Source organism: Elgaria multicarinata, chromosome 1, assembly GCF_023053635.1.
Source record: "Elgaria multicarinata webbii isolate HBS135686 ecotype San Diego chromosome 1, rElgMul1.1.pri, whole genome shotgun sequence".
NCBI lineage: Eukaryota > Metazoa > Chordata > Lepidosauria > Squamata > Anguidae > Elgaria > Elgaria multicarinata.
In genome coordinates, this window is record NC_086171.1 from 22,664,714 (window position 1) to 22,686,824 (window position 22,111).

Genomic DNA, 22,111 nt, shown 5'->3' on the forward strand with positions numbered 1-22,111 from the left:
TGGAGACAAGCATCTGAAGAGCGCCCTGACCAGCAGCTGTCCGAGGATGGCAGGTGCTGATGTCAGCCCTGTCATCAGTTGTTTCCTGTACAGCTTCATCTACACCAAGCAGGATATTGCACCATGAAAGTGGTATGAAAGCAGTATATAAAAGGCAGGAGCCACAGTACTGCTTTATAGCGGTATTGAAGTGCACTGACAACTGTTGGTACCCATTGACACATACTATATACCGCTTTCATACTGCTATATCCTGCTTGGTGTAGATGAGGCCTAAGTCTCTTAACCAGTTCATGCTCAATATATACAGGGGCAAATCCTAGAACTCCCCACTGTAATTTGGTCGTCAGTCACTGTACTACTTATCACAGTCAAAATATTAACAAATAAGCCTCAGGTGATGATGTTCCTTACACTGGTGCCAACGTTAAAAATCTTATTAATTTTAATGCTGGTTTTAAGTTTTGTTTTGTGAACTGCCCAGAGAGCATTGGCTAATAGGCAGTCTAGAAATGTAAACATTTTTAATAAAGCCTTCGATGGTTAAACTCACTGGCACATTGTTTTAACTGTATCTATTGCTTTTAAATTAGATATTGTTTTAACTTGGATCACGGTTTAATTTGTTTTTAACTGTGCGTATTTATTGTTTTATCTTGTATGTTTTTATCTGTACACCGCCCTGAGATCTTAGTGATATAGGGCGGGATATAAATATTTTAAATAAATAAATAAACATCATCTGTTCTGATAAATGTTATTGAAGGGTGACATATATGTCAATTAATTAATATAAATAGTAGTGCCATATTGCACAACGTTTTGGACTTCAACTCCTATCAGTCCCAGCCAGCACAATTAATAGTCAAGAATGCTGTGAGTTGAAGTAAAAAGGATAATCCGGAAGGCTGCTATAGGAGAGGGATGTTTGTGTAACCACAAGGTGTAGTGGTGGAGGGAACAGCCACCCGCCTCAGCGGCCTGGCCCTGTTGCAACGCACAGTAGCCAATCAAAGAGGGCTGGCCTGAGGCCGCGGCTCCTCCTCCCGCTGCTGCTGCTGCTGACCAGCAGTCGCTCTAGCCGCTGCCGCTCTATGGTGGGGCGAGGCTGAGGAGTGACGCGCTAACGCGACTGCCTGTCGGGCGGGTCCCGTGATGGCAGGCGGTGGCGCCGCTGCCGCGGTCGCTCTGTCACTCGCCGCGCTCCCGGCTGCTGCTGCCGTCACCCCAGGACCGGCACTCGGACGCTTCCCCCGCGCCGCTGCCATGGCCGAGGATGAGAACCCGGAGCCCCTCAGCGAAGGGTGAGTTCAGGGAAGCGGGGACGGGGCAGGCGGCTCTGAAGGGTTACGCCGCAGCCGCCCGCCCGCCCTCCAGCCGAGCGCGAGGTCCTCAAGTTCCCCCGGCACGGGCCCCCTCCCCCCCAGTGGCGCTGCCCTCCTGGAAGTGGGCTCCAGCCGGCTCGTAGCGCCGCGGAAAGGCAGGCCCGTGTACAGCGTCCACTTTCCCAACTTCCCTCCTCCGAGATTGGCCCCCGCAATGCTCAGGTTGGGCCGGCGTATCTCTCTGTCCTCCCTGCCACCCCCGGTCCGTAAGGCTGCTTCAGCATATGTGGGCAGCGGTTGCCACCCCGGTTATGTACCCTTCCGACGCGAAGCTGTAGCCTCTCCCGTTTCTCTTCTTACAGGTGTACCTTACAGGTAATGATGCGCGGGCATTCACGCTTTTATGTGTACAGATTAAAAAAAAAAAGGAGGTGCACCCGCCTCAACTACTGCTACTACGATTGATAAAAAAATGTAACGATCTGGCCCTTTGGAGGCATCCTGTATCGGGGGAAGTTTGGTGGAGATTGTCCTGAATTGTTATCCAGCCAGGAATAGAGAGTATTTTAGGCTGGGGTAGTGTTGGATTATTCTTCAGCTATGCTTGTCTCTAGCATCTGCTACAAATAGTAGGTGTTACTTCTTGTCCACAGGGGGGTTATCTGAGGAGAGGCAGTGTAAGAATATAACAAGAGCCATCAGACTCAGGGTCTATCTAGTCCAATTTTCTGTTCACAAAGTGGGCAACCATCTGCCTCTAGGGAGCCCTCAAGTAGGACATGAGTGCAATAGGACCTTCTAGGTCATGTTCCCCAGAAAGTGGCATATAAAGACATACTACCTCTGATAACTGGAGGTAGCATATCATCACTGAATTGTTCATCACTGCCTGCCTGCTTTACATACCCCCCCCCATTTATACATTGGATCATAGAATAGTAGAGTTGGAAGGGGCCTATAAGGCCATCGAGTCCAACCCCCCTGTGGGTACACACAACACTGGCAGCAACCTAATTCTTCTGACAAGACTGGTCTGCCACTGTTTCATCTACTTTGGCCCTAATTCTACCTGCTATGTATTTGCTTATTCCTGCTCTCATCTGTACTCAAAATTTGTGTCTAGCCAGTGATTACAGATGTTCCTGCTGCCTCACTAGAAGCACTACCTTCTCTGAATCTACTTCATAACCTTGGCTTATCATCCTACAGCGGCATAGCCTATAGCCTCAGGATACAGTTTCTCTGTGTGCAAGTTCCACTATTTTGTACATATTTCATACAGTCAGTTGATTTTTCTAAAGAAGAGGCCTGCTAAGGTTCAAGTTTGCTTTATAATTATATTTTCTCTGGTCTGGGAACTATGCTCCATAATGCAAGATGTAGTTGATCCATGGTGCTCAGTTTACTCTGCTCATGCAGGCTCAGAGGCTTTCTCTTCTTTATTGAGCTTTATGTTTGAAAGCTGTTTGAGAGTAAATCCTAGGGAGCGCTGGCTCAGATTAAACTCTCATAAAGACAGCCCCACTTTCCGTGTCTGCTGTAACAGTCTCACATACACCCTTTCATTATAACTCTGCCATCTGGTATTACACCAATATAAGCTTGTATGTGTGCATATCTTTCCCAACCATAATTCATTGGATACTTTAATTCACAAAGATTAATGCTACAACATACATATACTGTGCTGCTTCTTACGCAATTTCTGCTGTTTCCCCATCCAAATATTCTCCAAAAGTCCTTTTAATTTGTCCTCATTTGGCAACCATAACAATGCTTCAATAATAATAATAATAATAATAATAATAATATATTTATTTCTTACCCGCCTCTCCAGTGCACAACTGACCATCTACACAACTGACCAACTAATAAATGCCGCAGGTTTTATATGTATTCTGTCAATATTATTATTTATTACATTTGTATACCACCTCATAGCTGAAGCTCTCTGGGTGGTTTACATAGGATAAAACACTTAAAAACAATATACAAAAATTTTAAATCGCAAAAACATACAATTTAAAACCACAAAAATGCAGCCCAAAAAATGCAAATCCAGTATGCAGCCCAGCCCTGTTCTTCAGCCCGTTTGAACCTTGTTTGCACTCAATTATCTTCTTCATGTATATGTCATCCACTTTGTACCTCTACTCTATGTATACCTTCTATTTTTATCTGTACTTCAGTCATACCTTTTTACCATATGTGTCTTTCATCAAAAATACTTCTGGCGTAGACACTGCTTCTGCTACTCTCTCAATCAACAATGTATGTTTTAGTAACATCTTGCCTAGATGTTTCACTGTTAGTTTCACATATTTCTCCATTTTGCCCAATATTGTTTACTTTGACTGGCAGCAGCTTTCCAGGGTCTCAGGCAAAAGTGTTTCACATCACCAACTATCTCATCCTTTCAGCTGAAGACACCAGGGATTGTATTTAGGGCTTCTGCATTCAGGCACACTCTGTCATTGAACTATGGTCCCCACCTCTTCATTCCTTCCTTTCTTGTCAATATACAGACCAACTCTATAAATGTTCAGTGTTCTGCTTTCTCTGGACCCCTACAGTCTCTTCTCAGCGTATGCTTTGTACAAACTTCCCACTATATAACCTCAATAATGCTTATTTATTTGTTATACCTCAAATTCTGCACATCACTTCTCTTTACATTTTTCTTCATTACCCAGAGTAACTCTCTTACTATTTGTCTATGCATAATCATACTCTTCTGCTCAACTCAAATAATTCGACCCCTTTGTACAAGTTCTGAACCAAGCATATGTTGCCCTGATTATATGCCAGCAGAAGCATAACAATTTTTGGACAGTATCCAACTGTGTCATTCTGCTAGTGCAAATGACATTGGGCTAGCAGAAACTAGGTTTGTTGCTATATGCAAGAAGGAAATCCAACTGAAGTTATGTTTACGTAGGCATGGTAATTACATAGGCATTATACTTGTGCAACTGGTTGCGCAATGGACTGTATAACTGTAATGTGTAGCAGAAAGATTCAGTGGTGTTCTGCTAGCGTTATTTGAGTTTGCAGAATGACACTGCTGAATACTGCCACTAGTGCCCTCCAGCTGTGTGGACTGCAATTCCTATCGTTCCCAGTCTTCATGGTCACTCCAACAAATCTGGAGGGTATCAAGTAGGGGAAGGCTATGATATATTCTATACCTGTTTTTTTTGCAGCCCCTGAGCTTATTCTTACTCCAAGGTATCTATCCTGTCACAGTGCAACAAAAGTATCTCCACCACCAAACCACAGCAGTTTACCAGATGTGCACCTGACCTACTCAGTCCCCAAACAACAAAACAATACTATATATAGCATTACTGTAATAATACTATGTATAGCACAATATAGCGGGATATGTAGTGCTAATATTTGTTCAGAGTGTTCCATACTCCAAAAAATTGCCTTCGTTCAATCTCTGCCCTATTGGCCATGGCAGAGAAATACCTGTACAAAGCAGGCATTTATTGTAATGTGACATATTTGTATAGTTTCAATCTATATCACTGTAATTCTTAGTCACATTCACATGATCGTTTGAATTTTGGCAGCTGCAGCTTTTAGTCAGCCTGTGTTAATGTTCTGCAGATTGTGCCTTTGCCACCTTTGCATTGGGATTCATATTTTAACATATTACTGCAGCAGAAACATCAGTATTTTCAGTATGTCCAGCATACTAGGCCGCAGATGATGTGTAGAACCACAGAGTCATGAGGACTTTAAATCCTGCATACCTTCTCTTCAGTTTGGCCTGTCTACATGTCACTTTAGTTGCATTTTTAAACAAAGTGCTTTCCTGACTGATATTTGCCCTTGAAACTACTATTTAATGCAGGGGTGTTGAACCTCTTTTAGCCTGAGAGCTGAATCCTATTTTGGAGAAGCTCTTGGGGGCTGCGTTGCAATGATGGGTGTGGCTGAAGGCAAAAAGGCTTGGGCCAAAATATCCACACATTTTATCTTAAAGCTAGTACTGATTGTATCTAAGCCTTAGGAGAAGCATTTCAACCATTTAGAATTGGGGAAAATACTGCACAAAAGCTAGGAAGCCACCTAAAAAGTGGTGGTCAGGGAAAAGAAGATGGGGCCTGGGGAAGGGGAATGGTCATTGGAAAACCCCAAGAGGATTGGGTTTTCCACCCCAGGCCTGAGGTTTTGCACCCCCAGCCTTAATAGTTTTACTCCTGCATGAGATTGCCAGACAGTACTTTACACATTCATTCTGTAGCATGCTTGAAATAGCCTAAGTTTCTCTTTATGTTGTGGAGAGAGCCATGCCTTCAGTGCAAAATGGTAGAGTGTTTAAGGTATAATCCTATGCATGTTTAGACAGAAAAAGGGCCTACAAGGCATAGCTAGCTGGGGCATGATGGGAGTTGTAGGCCTTTGTTCTGTCCAAACAAGTATAGGATGGTACCCTTAGTTAAGTAGGCCTCTCTTCACAGGGGCACATCCACTAGTTCGTTTGAACTAAACCTTTCAGGGGACTAACATATGAATTTAAGAGGGTTGTTCCTTCTTGGTCTATGCCAAAAAAAAAAAAATGTTTTTCAAAAGTTCAATGAAATCTGCTTTAAAGCCAAAAGGGTGTTCTTAACATCTCTTGTGAAAGAGGCCTAAAGAACATTATGTGATTATTGCAGTGAGGTCATCTAGAGCTTTAGAATGCATTATTTAGGGAAACCCAAATAAGTATTTTTAAGTGAACCTTCAAATCAGCAGTCCCGGCAGTGCTAACAGTTTACATTGTCCTGGAGAAGATTACTTGCAGACATAAACTTAAGTTGAGCTGTACAGGATCTATGTCACATCATTACGATCAGTCTGCTTCTTTCAACACACATGAGAGCATGGCCCTGATGTAGTGGGGCACTAGGGCATGGATGAAATAAATATAATTAATCAGTTCTGTTGTTGGGGTATATTAGTCTCTTGACAATGGGAAGCATATCTAGATTGTAGACTAGTTTGAGGATTTGAAGTGTGGGATCAAAAAATTAGTTGAAAGAAGTCATCACATATCTCCCATACTATCATGAATATATTGGTGCTTGCTGTCAAAGGCCACAACCTGTCTTTGGAGGTGTGTCAACCAGTTCTGGATTGGGTTACACTTCGCCTGAAAGACTATGTTCGCAGCTTGGGGATGCTTCTGGATCCATCGCTCCAAATGACAGCCCAGATAGATGCGACAGCCAGGAGTGCCTACTATCAGCTTCAGCTGATACGCTAGCTGCGCCCCTTCCTAGAGTCGGAAGACCTAAAGACGGTAGTGCACTTGCTGGTAACTTCGAGGCTCAACTTCTGCAATGCACTCTATGTAGGGCTACCTTTGTGCCTAGTCTAGAAACTTCAACTAGTTCAAAATATGGCAGCCAGGCTGGTCACTGGTACACCTAGGGGGGACCATATTAAACCAGTTTTAAAATCTCTTCACTGGCTGCCAATTAGTTTCCAGGCGAAGTATAAAGTGTAGGTTATCACCTTTAAAGCCGTACATGGTTTGGGTCCAAGCTACCTGCGGGATCGCCTTCTCCCGTACAATCCGCCCCACACACTCAGGTCCTCTGGGAAGAATTTCCTTAAACCAGCCAAAATTAGGCTGACTTAGAGGACCTTCTCTTCTGCTGCTTCCAGACTGGAATGGCCTGCCGGAGGAGAGTTGTCAACTTAGCAGTCTTTTAGCATTTAAGAAAGCTATAAAGACTAATCTCTTCCGGCAGGCCTATCCAGTGGAATTTTAGGATGCTTTTTGGATGTTTTTTAGGATGTTTTAACAATGTATACTACATTGTTAATCAGTATTTTATGTATTTTATACCTGATGTTGTTCCCCGCCTCGACCAAAATGGAGAGGCGGGTAAGAAATATTATTATTATTATTATTATTTTGGTTTGCATCCAAAGATAAATGTAAATATAAAAATAGCCACTAACCCTCTTCCATAATCACTTGTGCAAGAATTCATGCAGTGATATAGAACTTGTTCAGGCAACACACTAAGCCATGGTTAAGCTACTAATTGTCGTGTTTCTTAAAAAAAAACCTCCTACCTTCTTAAGGAGACAAAAAACGAGACCTGCTAAGTAATCCACAAAGCTTTATTTAAGCAATAAACATCTCTTCCCACCTGAAGTGGGTCTAATCTCTTGGACCCTTCTCCCTAGACAAAACTATGCAAATTAAGCGAGACAATTGTCATTTCAAGGGGAACGGAAAGCATTTTCCCACAAAGAGTTATCTTCAGAGAGGTTAGTTCTGATGTTTCTTCAGATGCGATGCGAGCCGAGCTGACTTCCTCTTGCCTTCCTTCCACTCCGTGCGTTTTTGCCTGCGCCGCACTAGGATCTGTTAGCCTGTCAGTGGGCTTTCCTTCAGAGGAGTGTTGGCTTCCCACTGCCTCTGTACAATTTCCCTTGACGAGATGAGCTCTGGAGAGAGATCAGAACCTGCTGGAGGAGAAAGCGTGAGAGCTCAGTCCCCCGCTGGTACTCTACTTCAGAGTCTGATTCTGATTGATTACCTGAAACACCTTCTTCCAAAATGGTGGGGAGCAGGGCTAGACATGACACTAATCCTTTTGCAGCAAATGGTTCACATGACATGCTAAGCCATAATGTTTAGCTCAAAATGCTTAACCACCATGGCTTAGTGTGCCATCTGAACAGGGTCATAATAGGTTTAGTAGCAGTTACCTTGCTTCTGCAAGCAAAAAATAACATATCTGGATTTAGTTTATTTTCTTGTGCACTTTAGCACATGGTGTAAAATTACCCTCTTGTAAGCAGACACCTTTCATAATAAGAACGGCACTATGGAATCCACTGGAGGGTCTTTCTGTGTGCATCTGCAACAGTTTCTTTAATTGGACTGAATATATTGGTGCAAGTTTAAATAGGAGCCCTGCTGATCTATTCTATGATGCCTTTAAAAATCGGTATGATTACATATAAGGCTTTATTTCACATTTTGTTGTAATACCATCTCTCAACTCTTGAGAAACAATGCAAATAACTAACCATGCATTTGAGTGCAGTTAAGACAACCTTAAGGTATGCAAGGATGGAATATATGACATAGGAAGGAGCAAGCACATATGTGCACACACAGAAATGGTGTCATGTGGGCCATACCTCAGTGATAGAATTCAGGTAGACCAGATACTTAGGTCCAGTCCTTGGCATCTTCTGGTAGGGTGGGAAAGACTCCATTCTGAAACCCCAGAAATATTGCTGCAGGTTAGCATAACAGTACTATGCTAGGTGGGTCAGTGGTCTGACTTGGTATAAAGCAGGTTCCTATGTACTTATATATTATTTTATTTCAAATGGGACATCACTGAATTCCAGATATCTCTACTGTGGAAACCATCCTTTATACCTGTATGTGCGTTTTGCTAAGACTGTCTTGAATCCAACAATATCCTTCCATTTGCAGAACAGAAACCACTGGTGGACTTCCCGGTCCTCTGTTCCCCTTGCATGACCCCCCAAAAACCCTCCAGAGCAGATTTTGAGGTGATGCAGGAAACGGCAGTGAGGGAAGAGCAGATGGGAAATCCCATTCTGCTAGCAATTTCTGTTCCACTGTTGGAGAGACACTGTTGCATTCAAGCCACTGTCCTAATATCATGTAGGACAGTGGGTTTATCTTCTTTAAACCCAGAGAAGCACAACGGAAACCCTATCTTATTTGCAATCTCATGTTAGTATTTGGCAAGTCAAGGGCCAATGCAACTCTCCAGTTATGTGCTTAGGAGATTCCGGGTGGCAGAAATCTATTGTTTTTACTTTGATTGGTAAGTGCCATCTTCTCTCAATACAAAGTTCAAGTTTCCTATATAAGGAAAGAGTTGTTTTTACCTCTGACCTAATGTAGCAACGTACTGCAGTAATCTGCCAAAGGCCTCTTGGAACAGCTGGTGTGCAGTACACTTCCTAGAAATATTGTGCAGTAACTCCCTCCCCTCTCCCTAGGTATTCCTCTCCAGTATAAGGAACTATAACCCACTACTTTGTTTTAAAGATAAACGAACAGGAAAGGATTACATGTACCCACAGTGAAGAAAGCACGTTCTGATAGATCTTCAAAATTAGCTACCTGTCAGTAGCAACAATTATTGATAAACAATTATTCTACTTTTCAAAATGTACAGCAGTGTATGTGCCTTTCTCTAACAGCTGAATTACACACAGCGTAAGCAGCTCAAATTATCAATGTAACTTCAAAGTTAGCATTTGTGTTCTTAGTCCAAGACTAGGAGCTGTTCCCACCCTGGTACCTTCTTCCTTTCCATGGCCCTGATGCTGTTGAGTATTGGGATTCATCGCTCCTTGCAAGCTCACTTTATTCTTTCCCTTGCTTTGTTACAAGAAAGTGGGTGAACTGGGTGTTTGCTTGCTGCCCTAATTCCCCAGCCAAAGATAAAGCATGATCTGGACTTAACTAAATTAACCCTTTGCCTAAATAATGCTAATTACAGTATTATGATTATATTGCAACTGATATCCTATGCCAGCTGCACCCCTTCCTAGAGTTGGAAGACCTAAAGATGGTAGTGCACACACTGGTAACTTCAAGGCTCGACGTCTGCAATGCGCTGTACATAGGGCTGCCTTTGTGCTTAGTCCAGAAAGTTCAACTAGTTCAAAATATGGCAGCCAGGTTGGTCACCAGTACACCTAGGGGTGACCATATTACACCAATTTTAAAATCACTTCACTGGCTACCAATTAGTTTCCAGGCGAAATATAAAGTGTTGGTTATTACCTTTAAAGCCCTACATGGTTTGGGTCCAAGTTACCTGTGGCCTTCTCCTGTACAGTCTGCCCCGCACACTCAGGTCCTCTGGGAAGAATTTACTTCAGTCAGCAAGGACTAGGCTGACAACCATTACCCAGAGGGCCTTCTCTTCTGCCGCTCCCAGACTGTGGAATGGCCTGTTGGGAGAGGTTCATCAACTTAACAGTCTTTCTAAATTTAAAAAAAAGCTATAAAGGCTTCCAGCAGGCCTACCCAGTCGAATTTTAAGCTGTCTGGCTGTTATTTTAATAATGTATTATTTTTATATGTTTTAATCAGTTTTATGTATTTTATAGTATTTTTGTATTTGATGTTCCCTGTCTCGATCTTGAGGGAGAGGCGAGTAAGAAATGCATTTATTATTGTTATTATTGTTGTTATTATTCTGTTTCACTTGCAGTTTGATTGTTGAGATTAGATTCAGATCTGGTATGAAATTGGAATTTAAAAAAAAGTCCCTTTGATGTCCAGTTATTTACAAAATAGCTTTAGCAGTTATGCCCACTGCATCACTTTGAAGCCCCTAGCTCTACCTGTGAGTTCTGGTTTTGTTTCTTTTTTCTCCAAATGAGTTTAAGGGTATTTGAAATTGCATTTCTAATAACTCACTATGAAATGTGAGATGTGGATTTGTGCTGATATTGCTTGCTGCATGGCACCTGAATTAACTTAAGGTCTGAGTCACTAGTCAAACTCTGCTTCAATTTGTTTTTGGGTAGCTCCAGTGTATGACACTATAATTACACTACCTGGTGATTGCTATTCCCGCTGCAGTGTGCTGGTATGACAGTATAGGCCGTGATGATATAATAATGCAGGACTCATTAAGCTTCATTCAGAACCCTTTCATATGCATTAATTGCTTTCTCTTATAAAGCCTGATTTCCCATATTTTATGTCTCACAACCCTCATGTGTTCACCCAGGTGAGAGATGGCTTTTGTCTTTTGTCTTTTTCTCCTTCGTATAAACCAGAAAGTAAAATTAAACAATAAAAGTAACTACATGCTTTGCTTATATTCAGAAGGTTTTGTGTTGTGTTATGCTTCTGCATGTCAACCTGTAAAATTCTGTCATAGTATTAGAGTTTTAAAAGTGCACACTCCAGAATACAGCATTAGGTATCTATGCAAGTTTTAACTTTGAATTCTTGACTTTATTCCTGAAAAATAGTGAAGGCCACTGCAGCCATATCTTCAATTCACTATCTCTGGAAATCACTATCTCCATTCACAATAATGCTTGTCTAGCAAAGTACCTTGAATTCTGTCACTTCCTTTCTGTGATAAGCCAGTCATTGGACTGTATGTGGAAATCTGAGAATAGGAGTGGTTATTGTTTAAGGCTGCAAAATGAAGTTTTGGGGTTTAAACTGGATCTTCTTTTAATGTGTTCCTCATGCAAATAAACTAGGCTTGTGGAAAAGTCCAGGATTCTAGCATGGTTTAAACAGTGAAAGGTTTTGATGTTTTTTAACTGCTTTTATTTTGTTTTCTATCCATCACATCTATTTGTAAATTGCCATCCAACAATTCAGTGCTTTGCTTCTTTGCTTCAATATTTATCATTCAGTATGTAGTCTGGGATCCAGCTGTTTAGGCTCATTCTGGGGGACATGAATTAGCTCAGTTTAATTTTGGCTTTGACCAGCTGACCACTATGCTATATCAGAAACTGGTTTTGAAACTCACCTCAGTTTCAAAAGCCATTTGCCATGTAGAACCAGAGCTTCTGTCTGAGAAAAACAAACAAATCTAAAGCCCCCTTGCGCTCATGCAACTAGTTTCGCAGTTCTTTGAATCCTGGCCATGATTTTCGTTGCTTTACCATTATATCGTAATATCCTTAAGCATCAACTTTGGGAAGCACATACATAGGAAACAATTATGAACGCTTCTGTTAGGCTCACATTTATCCAGGAGAATGATTGGTTTTGTACTCTGTCACTTTGCTTCAAATCAGCTTGTAGATTAGTTTGTCTAGGTCAGGGTATTTTGGCAAAGTATCCTCAAGTGGAGTGCCACAATGAAATTAGCTATGGCTAATTTGCCAGTTCAACCCCAGAAAAGTTCACATAAGAAGCTGTTCACATTAAAACACTGGGCATACTGCTCTGTTTCTGTGGCGCAATTGTTAAATTTCCCAGTTTCAGAATAGATGTGATAGATGGACCAGGTTTACCTGGTGCCACTATTACATTGCAGGCACCAAGAGTAGTTTGTCCTGTTATTCCAAGTTTTTAACAGTATATAGCTTTGAGGAGAACAATCGTTTTGGATTAACTGTTTTATAGATTTTTAGTTACACATTCATTATTGCTTTTTAATCTGTGGCTTTATTTATTTATTTTTCTATTTTATTGCTATTATGTTGATGATAGAGATTCCTAAAGCCACCCTGAGATCTCAGTGATAATAGAGTGGGATACCAATGTTTTAATAAATAAATAAATAAATAAATACATAGTAGCAAGAAAATGTTTGTCAACAAGCGTGCCTGCTTTCAAACTTAGAACTCCAGATGCCATCTGAATCCTAAAACACTATTTGGAAATGAGTCCTAAAATCTTTGGAGTTTTCCTCCACGTAAGTCTGATTTAGATTTGAAGCGTAAATGTATGTTGTTTTGTCCTATATATTGGGGGAGGGAGGAACAGAAGCAGGTACTCCTTGCTGTAGGAGATCAAACTACTTACCAGAGGTGTGAATAAGTGTTTACTATCCTCAAATGGACAAAAAAGGCCATTAGTAAATGTTCACCCTTTCTCATCTGTAATAAAGACCATCTTTCTCCAAAAGCTGAATGAATTTTCTCTGTGTGAGTTACACATTTAACTCTGTCGTTTTCACTGGGGGGTCCATAGTATTCCTAGTTTCCTGGGAGGAGTGATGATTCCTTTTCTACTGCTGAGTCTAAGGCCAACTGTACTTAAATCTGTTGTATTATTATTATTATTATTATTATTATTATTAGCCACCTTCAGCACCATTTTTTGTTTCAAAGGGGATATGAATTTAATAAATTATAACTGTAGTGCTGGTTAACCTATAGGTTGTATGATTGGAGGATCATACTTTAGGGCAGAAATTGCATGGCTGATGTTCAGGTCCCTTCCAGCTTGATAGTCCCTCCATGCTAACCTTGTAGACCTCTAGGTATGTCTCCTTGACATGTACCTAAAGCCTCTGCAGTTGTCTCCAAAGTTTGTTCTGATCTTTTTGAAAACCAGAATTTTAGTTGAGTTTTTAAATCAATTTCTATTTTAGATATATGTCACTGGCGTCAAGGCTAAATGTCTCATGCTTGGCTGTGATCCTAAGTGCCATCCAAGGTATTCTGTGCATGGTGAAGTTTTCTGTCCTCCTTTCTGGAAGAAGTCCCTGTAGGTCAGGGGTCTCTCCAGAGCCTCACCCTATGAAGCATAAGGGACTGCTTTCAGAACTGGAAAACTAATGAAAATGCTTTTGCGTATGCTTCTGGGGTTCTCTGGATCCTCACCCCTCTGTAATATTACTCAATATAACTATCATGAGTAGCAAATGGAACAATCCAAGGTAGTAAAGGTATAAAAATCTGCACATATTGGCTATAGTTTTATTGACATTTTAATGATAATTGAAGTACTTTCTTGATGTTTAGGCATAAGGGGTATGAAAAACGTTGTAATTCTTACGTATTCTGATGTTTAAATCCTGTTATAATTCTGTGTTTAACAGACAACAGGAAAAGTGAGATTTCTAACTCTAACACCCTATTTTACTACTAAACAATCACGTGTCTTATACTGTATACGAATCTGCAGGGCAGTAAGTAAAAATTTATGACAGAGCAATGGACTTTGTTTTCTCTGTTCCAGCACAGTTGCTTCATTGTACTACTGCTACTCGGACACTTCTTAGGAATTTGTGTTGCTAATGGCCTTGGCTATATTACAGGAAATCTTAAGGATTTTAACACACACAACTTACAAATGTAACATGGGGAGAACTGGGGCCTGTAAGTTAACAGTTGACATGTTTAATGAAATAAGAGGTTGCTCTGTTTCTTTTATTTAATTTAAATATTTATACTTGCCTTGTCCCAAGTTCACCAAGTTTAGTATGTTATACTTAGGGTAATTATCAAAATGCTTCTCCTAGTCTGTTGAAGTGAATGGGGCTTGAGCTGTGGTGGGGTGACTGGGCAATTGGTCTAAGAAGGTTAAGCTTCAGGTGTTCACAGGCAGCTCCTTCTCATCTGGAAACAGTTTCTGGATGCTATGTGCTTGATCCAGTTTCCTGAGTTGGGATTTGTTTTCTATTTTATGTAGATTGTACAGACAGTTTGAATAGGAGTGTATATTTCTCTTGTCCGTAAGCTGTCATAGTAGCCCCATAACCTGGGTCTCCTGCATACTACTAAAATTCATACTCCTATTTCAAGATAGGCCCAGATAAGCTATAGCCCAGTCCTTTAGGGAAACACATGAGATCTTGGCTTCTACCTTGTAGAGCCCCCAAGCCCCTTCATTCTTTTTATTCTAAAATTGCCATTATTTTAAATCAATCTAGTTTTGTAGCATAAAACTCTAACACAATATAGTTCTGGCCTTCTTGGAGGAAAAGATACAGGAGACATGGAATAAGGCAGCAGTAAGGCTTTGATTCAGCCCTTGGTTGTACCGTGTTGTTAAAATATGGATTGAGTAAGTGTCAATAACACACTTAATAACAAATAAGTAGGATTCCCCCATCTAAGGCCAGATCTACACCAAGCAGGATATTACACTATGAAAGTGGTATGAAAGCAGTATATAAGAGGCAGGGGCCTTATAAAAAAGTGTTTGTGATAATGGATCAGATACTACTGAAGAGCTGAAGAGCTGGCTGCACTAATATGTTAGTAAACCTTTAAAATCCTTGATCTTAAGTTTTAAACACTTGTTAACTATGGTATGGAGTATGCACTTAAAAAGTAAACAAATCATTGACTGGGTTCCAAAGGGCTGCACTTAATATTTCCTTACAGAAATATTCAGTTTACCTAGAATGAACCTGTGTTAACCTGATTGAGCCTTTGTTAAACTTTACTTTGGGAATGTATGTGTATGAAGACACTGGGGAAAGGATTGAGAAATAACTTAAGCTGTTTGCGTAAAGCGGCATTAAGGCCAAGGCCCTTTGTGGCAGAAGTTGTTGTTTTTAAAAGGCACATTATGTAGCAGCCTTGCTGGAGTTAAGTGGGTCTGGTTCCAGTTAGTGCCTTGACTGGAGACTACCTATGAACCCTGTGTATATGTTGTCTTGAATCCGCAATGGAGGAAAGGTGTGATATAAATATAATAAATAACTGTGTAACTAAAAACCTAAGAAGTGTCATGCTGGATCAGACCAAGGGTCGATCTAATCCAGCATTCTGTTTGCACAGTGGCCAACCAGCTGTCGACCAGGGACCCCCAAGCAGGACACGACTGCAACAGTGCCCTCCCACTGATGTTCTTTATGCTAAGTATAATTGTTAGATTTTTTAAAAAAGACATACACTTTATGCATGTGTACAGAGCAAATACATACATTGAGTGAGCATATTCTATATGAAATATGAGGACGAATGTGTGCATGTGTGTGCAAATTGCAGAATCATTAGTGGCTGTCGGTCTTTCCTCTGACACATCCTGTTAAATCTCAGCCTGTTTTTTCAGCTTATGATACAAGCTAATAAAGAACAAGAAAACTATATAAAGATTTCTTCTTTTTTTTATATAAATGTTTTTATGAACTGTTACTGTGAATGAATTTCTTCTTTTGTTGTTTGTTTGTTTTGTTTTCCCTCTTTTCCCCCTTTTTTCTGTTACAGTTGCAATTATAACCCCACCCCGAGAATCCTTCCTCTTATCCAGTGCTATAATTTAATCAGGAGACAGCCTACTACTCTTACCTTTCCACTTGTTCACGCCCCTCCTTCCTCCCCGCCCCCAGGCAACTCCCCTTCTCTTAAGTGTTAAAAGGCTAAGTATTTCAGTGCTAGAAGAGACAGAACCAGCAGTGCATAGAACCACAGTGGTTTGGCTATTTAACACCAGGAACTCTAGAAAACATAAGTCTCTTGAACAAATTCACTTCAGATAATTCATTTTGGTTTGAAACCAATTTCAACATAGGGGAGAAGAACATCTGTAGCAATATCAGACCTGTAGGCATTTCTCCAGAAGAGGTACTTTTTAAGTTTCCCAAATCTCAGCAAGGAGTACAAAATAGGCTTGTGGACTATCACTAGTTTTGAGTACCACCAGTTTTTCACAGCATGATGAATAGGATATTTGTATACCGCTGAAGTGGGCTGGTGATGGGTCATACCTGATGGAACGCCTCTCCCGACATGAACCTACCCGTACACTGCGCTCAACATCTAAGGTCCTCCTCCGAGTGCCTACTCCGAGAGAAGCTCGGAGGATGGCAACAAGGGAGAGGGCCTTCTCAGTGGTTGCCCCCTGACTGTGGAATGATCTTCCCAATGAGGCTCGCCTGGCGCCAACGTTGTTATCTTTTCGGCGCCAGGTCAAGACTTTTCTCTTCTCCCAGGCATTTTAACAGCATTTAACAACGTTAAGTTTGTTTTTAATGGACCCCAGAATTGTTGTTTTTAAATGGATACTGTTGTTTTTATACTGTTTTTATGTTTTTTAAATTTTTGTATACTTTTAATGTTTACTATTTTTAATTGTAGTAAACTGCCCAGAGAGCTTCGGCTGTGGGGCGGTATATAAATGTAATTAAATAAATAAAATAAATAAATAAATGCCAGACCAAATGAGTTTCTTATTCTCTCCCTTCGTTCTAGGTCAGGATGGCTATCCAGTTGGTTGCCTGCATGGTGTCCTACATCACTAGTACATCTTAAAGATGCTGAAGAGAAAATATTGAAATGTAAGCACTTTGTGGTAAGAAACCTCAAGCTGACATGAGTCTCTCCACCCCTACCCTGTGGAAACAATAGTGGGGAAAACCAAGAGAGGAAAATAACAAAGGAATTGGGCTTTACTGCATTTGAGCATTTAGTGTCACCCAAGAAAGAATGTGGGTTATTCAGGAAGATACCACATCCAAATAAACACAGCACAGCACAACTCATGGTTTCTTCTCCTGGAGAGGGAGCTAAAAAAAAAAAAGAGTGAATGGGATCAAAGTTATCCCAGGCACAAAATTTAGGGGCACATCCTGATTAGCAATTCTTGTGAGATCTGCTACTGGGAAATCCCATAAATAAATGGATGTTTGTCTGAGCCAGAGGATGTTGAGCAGTCTGAGGATGTTGAGATGCTCTTCATCTATTTATATGATACTTTGTAAATCATTGAAGAGGTACAAGCTTTTGTGTTATTGTTATTGAGAGAACTCACACATGGTCACTTTTTTATTATCATTGTCTACCTTCTTTATTATCAGAGGCTTTTTCTTTTTTTAAATTAATGCATTTGGTAAATAGCTTTCTGCTCAGAAGAAAAGTGACTTCCAGAAGAGAAACAATCTGATACAAAATCAAAAGAGCACCTTGTTTAAAAACAATTTAAATTGTTCTTTAGGATATCTTCCTTTAGTAAAGCCTTAAAGGATGCTTTCTTAGTCTATGCAGGTTCTCACCTTTCCACACAAATGTGGGGAACTACAGATTTTGCACAGGCTGCACAGTCCATACAAAGGGGAGTATTGTGAGTGCCCAAGCCTCATAATGTAACTCTGCCTCCTTTTTGGCAGGTCCTGCTCCTTGCCTTTCTGGTTGTGCTATAAAGAGCCACAGTGGAAGTCAGGGTGGCAACCCTGTAGATTTATTTAAATAATTTGCCCCTAATTTTTTTTGGGGGGTAAGGCTGTTTCAGTATAATTGTTTGAATAATTAGATACAGTTTGTATTTCTCTTTCTTCAGGTATCACAAGTACATACAGTAAACAATATGTCTTCATATCCAATGGAAATAAAATATGGACGCTAACATTCTCTCAGAACCTTTCGCAGAAAACTCCACTTGTTCTTCTCCATGGGTTTGGAGGTGGCGTTGGACTTTGGGCTCTGAACTTTGAAGATCTTTGTGAAAATAGGACTGTGTATGCATTTGATCTCTTGGGATTTGGACGCAGTAGTAGACCGCAGTTTGACACTGATGCAGAAGTAGCAGAAAATCAATTTGTAGAATGTATTGAAGAATGGAGACGGAAAATGGGATTGGACAGAATGATTTTACTTGGACACAACCTGGGTGGATTCCTGGCAGCTGCTTACTCACTGAAATACCCATCAAGGTATCTGAAAATAGTAGACAAACAGTTCCTTCCTCTACCTTAATAGAGGTTTGATTATAGGTTTGTCAGCATACCATGGTATACTATGTACGTGGCATGTGGCAATTTGGTTAGATGAAACTGTATAATTAGCTTCAAATAGAACACCATTGTAAAACTAGTTTCATATCTCTAGATCTCAAATGTGCTCTACTCCACTTGTACTATATGTTATCTTAAGTGTCTTCCGATGACACTTGCTTACAACAACTTGTTTGGTGTTTTCCTCCTCCATGTTGACATGAGAGTACCACATAGGACCGCTAGCTTTCTGAAGTACTTGTCTAAGGTGCCATGTGGCCAGAATATCTACTTCTAGTGCTGCTCTTACGTATCGACACAGCATATTACCAGCATGCAGTGATGCTGGCCAGTTCTTTAAAAAATGTTTCTGAGATGAGATAACAAGTGCAGGTCATTTTAGCAACCAAAACCTACTCTTTCCTTGTCATATATTCAGCTAGTGAGCTGGGCTTAAACATGAGTACAGATTAGGGTCCCTGAAGCATGGGTATTCAACCTGGTACCCTCCAGAAGTTTTGGATTTCAACTTCTATAATTCTTGCCCATTGCCCATGCTGGTTAGGGCTGATGGCAGTTGTAGTCCAAAACATCTGGGCATCACCAGGTCACCTATGTCTGCCCGGAAGGGAAATTGAAGGAAAGAAGTGGCAGATGCTAGATGCAAAGCGTTGGTGGTGTGGATTGGTGCACTTGAGGGAGAAGCTGCCGACTTGCATAAAGCTGCAGCATTGGAAGGTTTTGTATGGAATTAAACCAGCCAGAGCTTGCAAGGATTTAGGGATAGTCCTATATACGTTAACAAAACAATGCTATATTTCTCTGAAAATACCTAGTCTTCAGGGACTTTCATAGTATCATTGTTCAGATGCTTATTTAGGTACATCTTCTGGATTTACTATAGTTTAGTACATCATACTATAGTTTAGCATGACAAAAATGAGTTGCTGAAAGCTTCATACTCTCTCCACCCCCACATTTCTTCTCTTCCTCCGGTGCTGCTGTGAGGAGCTATTCGGAAGCTTCTGCTTTAATTCTTGGTTAGCGACAGCTTGTGTTTTCTGAACTGAAGAAACATCAGTAAATACTAACTATGGCTTGTAAAGTAGTCTCTTTCAAACAAACCATGGTTAACATTAACCATATTTAAATATGGAAGTGAAATCTTCCAAATTCCTGCTTGTACCTGCACTGGAGGAATGGAGCGTGCATGTGTCTGGTGTTCCCTTCATAGCCATTGGTCTGAACATGGCCATTGGCTTCAAGTGTGAGGATCTCAAGAGTTTTGATAAATGATGTAACGTGCACTCTATCATAGCTGGTAATAACATGGATTTCATTTCATACTCTAAAGCAGAAGTCCCCAACAGGGCCTGTGACGGGGTCCCCACCGTGGTACCCACAGGCACATGTTTTTTGTTGTTGGTTTTTTACATGTTCCCTATTCCTTAAAAAAAGGGGCATGGATTTGTATATATACGTAGCAATAAATTCATATGAAATGTATACAACTTTCTGGCAATTAGACATAGGCGTCAACAAAAGCAGACCAAATATCCAAAGAAGTATCTATTTGAATATTGAGAGCATTTATTTATTTATTTATTTATTTATTACATTTCTATACCGCCCAATAGCCGGAGCTCTTGGGCGGTTCACAGCATTGTAAGGTCCTCTATCCATTGCATTATAAGAGGTGAGTGTTTATCCTTCCAGTGTTGTAATCTCAGTCTTTTAGCTGTCAATAGGCACAGAGGATCCATTTATGCTGATCATTTGTTAATTTCCGTGGAGCAGGTAAATAATTCAAAAGAGTGAGCATCAGTGAATATTAAAACCTGTTCCAGTACAAAATGTATCTGTATAATAACCGCCTCCCCACAAAAAGCAACTACTGGACATTACCTAAACATATGCTTAAAAAAAGCTTTAGCGGTATTGCACTTAGTTGAATTAGACAATCCACTATGAAAGAGGCATTGCAGTGTCAGGTAGATGCCAAAGTGGTGATCGACTGATTAGGCATTTTGTGATGGTGCCCACAGCAATTTTTCAAATTCCCAAATCTGCCAATGGTCCAAAAAGGTTGGGACTGCTGCTCTAAATTGATAATCTGCTTTTCCCTGTAGTTATCCTGTGTACAGTTCTAATTAACGGTTATAATCAGGCTGTTGGATGATTCTCAAGGAAACTACATTATATCAAGGCAGATTATTGGTTCATCTAACTTAGTTTTGTCTACACTGACTGGCAGCAGTTTCTCCAGAGTTTCAGTCAGGAGTCTTTCCCAACCCTACCTAGAGATGGTAGAGGTACAATTTGAGATCTTTTGCATGCAAACCAGGTGCTCTATCATGGAGCCTCAGCAGTCTTTGTTAGGTTAAGCCACTCTATTAACATGTTTAACTTCTTGGGGCAGGATGTATATGCAATTGGCAATTAAATTTGCACATCATAATTGTTCTATTTATCTCCTGGATGTCATATTTTAAGGAAATAAACTAGCCTGATTCCAATATATAAGAACTAGAATGCTCACAAATCCACAAGGATCATAGTACAAAGGACAAATATTTGCAAAATGAGTTGCATTTTCACTAAAGGAAGCAAATACCAATTACAATACAAAATACAATACCAATGGGTGAATACATTTTGGCTAGCCAGCCAAACGTTTGCTATCACCAGGACATCCCTCCTCGAAGGGGCAGGGTTTTGTCTCTGACCATCTGTGATGCCTCTGAAACGCAGCATGAGGTCAGGGGGAAAGGAGAAGAAAGTAAGTCCTGCCTCCCAATAATTTAGAGAGGGAGGAGGAAGAGGCTTGTTCGTGCCTCTGTGCCCGACAGGTCCTCCAATCTTGGAGTACCCATTCAGCACAGAGCAAGCCTTTACACCTCTCCAACTCAGAACTGCAGAGGGGCAGAGGAACATTGGCTTGCTCTGCCACTGTGCATGGCTGGCACTGGCAGCATCCATTGGGCATGGAGGCAAGTCAATTTGCCTCCAGCTCTGAGCTGGAAAGGAGAGGCAGGAGCACGTTGGTGGCTCTCCTTTACACCTAATAGGTGCTCCAAACTCAGAGCGTCCAGCGACTGCAGAAGCAAGCTCCCATGCCTTTTGGAGATGGAAGCTTGTTACAGCTCTGCACTTGTGTGGGGCCAAAACAAAATCCGAGTCTTGAGCAGCAGTTTGGGGCAGTGGAGGGCAATGGTTCATCCACTCCCTTTGGCTCTTGGTGTTGCGAGAGCCTGGGGCCCATCCTTCTCGCCAGAGCCTGACTCCTCTCTCGCCATGGCGAGGGTGGCAAGCATGATCCTTGAACTCTACCCATCCCTTTTGCTGCAGAATGAATAAGCTGGATAAATTGTTTTTGATGTAGAGCAACAAGACTGACCTTTTATTTAAATGCCACAGAACACAAGCCTTAAGAAGTTAGCTTCCAATTCCACACATGATAATACATGGAGCCCAATATTCTAATAGTTACTGGAATATATTTCTGGCAGGTCTTTTTAATGAAATGGATATGAAGTATGACTTGATAGTTATATAGCCATAATGAAAGATTAGCCAAAGAGTACGCACACCATCTGGAAGTGGGTATTAGATCAGTTGAAT

The 22,111-nt window shown here is 40.9% G+C and overlaps 1 protein-coding gene across 1 annotated transcript in view; it reads left to right on the forward strand.

Moving 5' to 3' along the window:
- Positions 1–1,138: 1,138 nt before the first annotated feature.
- The window catches only part of ABHD5 (abhydrolase domain containing 5, lysophosphatidic acid acyltransferase), a 31,716-nt gene continuing 10,743 nt past the window's right edge, over positions 1,139–22,111 (forward strand). Inside the window, exons 1-3 of the mRNA XM_063124532.1 lie at positions 1,139–1,304; positions 16,974–17,059; positions 18,058–18,430. Coding sequence (XP_062980602.1) covers positions 1,156–1,304; positions 16,974–17,059; positions 18,058–18,430 — 608 coding nt within the window. The 5' untranslated portion in view covers positions 1,139–1,155. The remainder of the gene's footprint in view (positions 1,305–16,973; positions 17,060–18,057; positions 18,431–22,111) is intronic.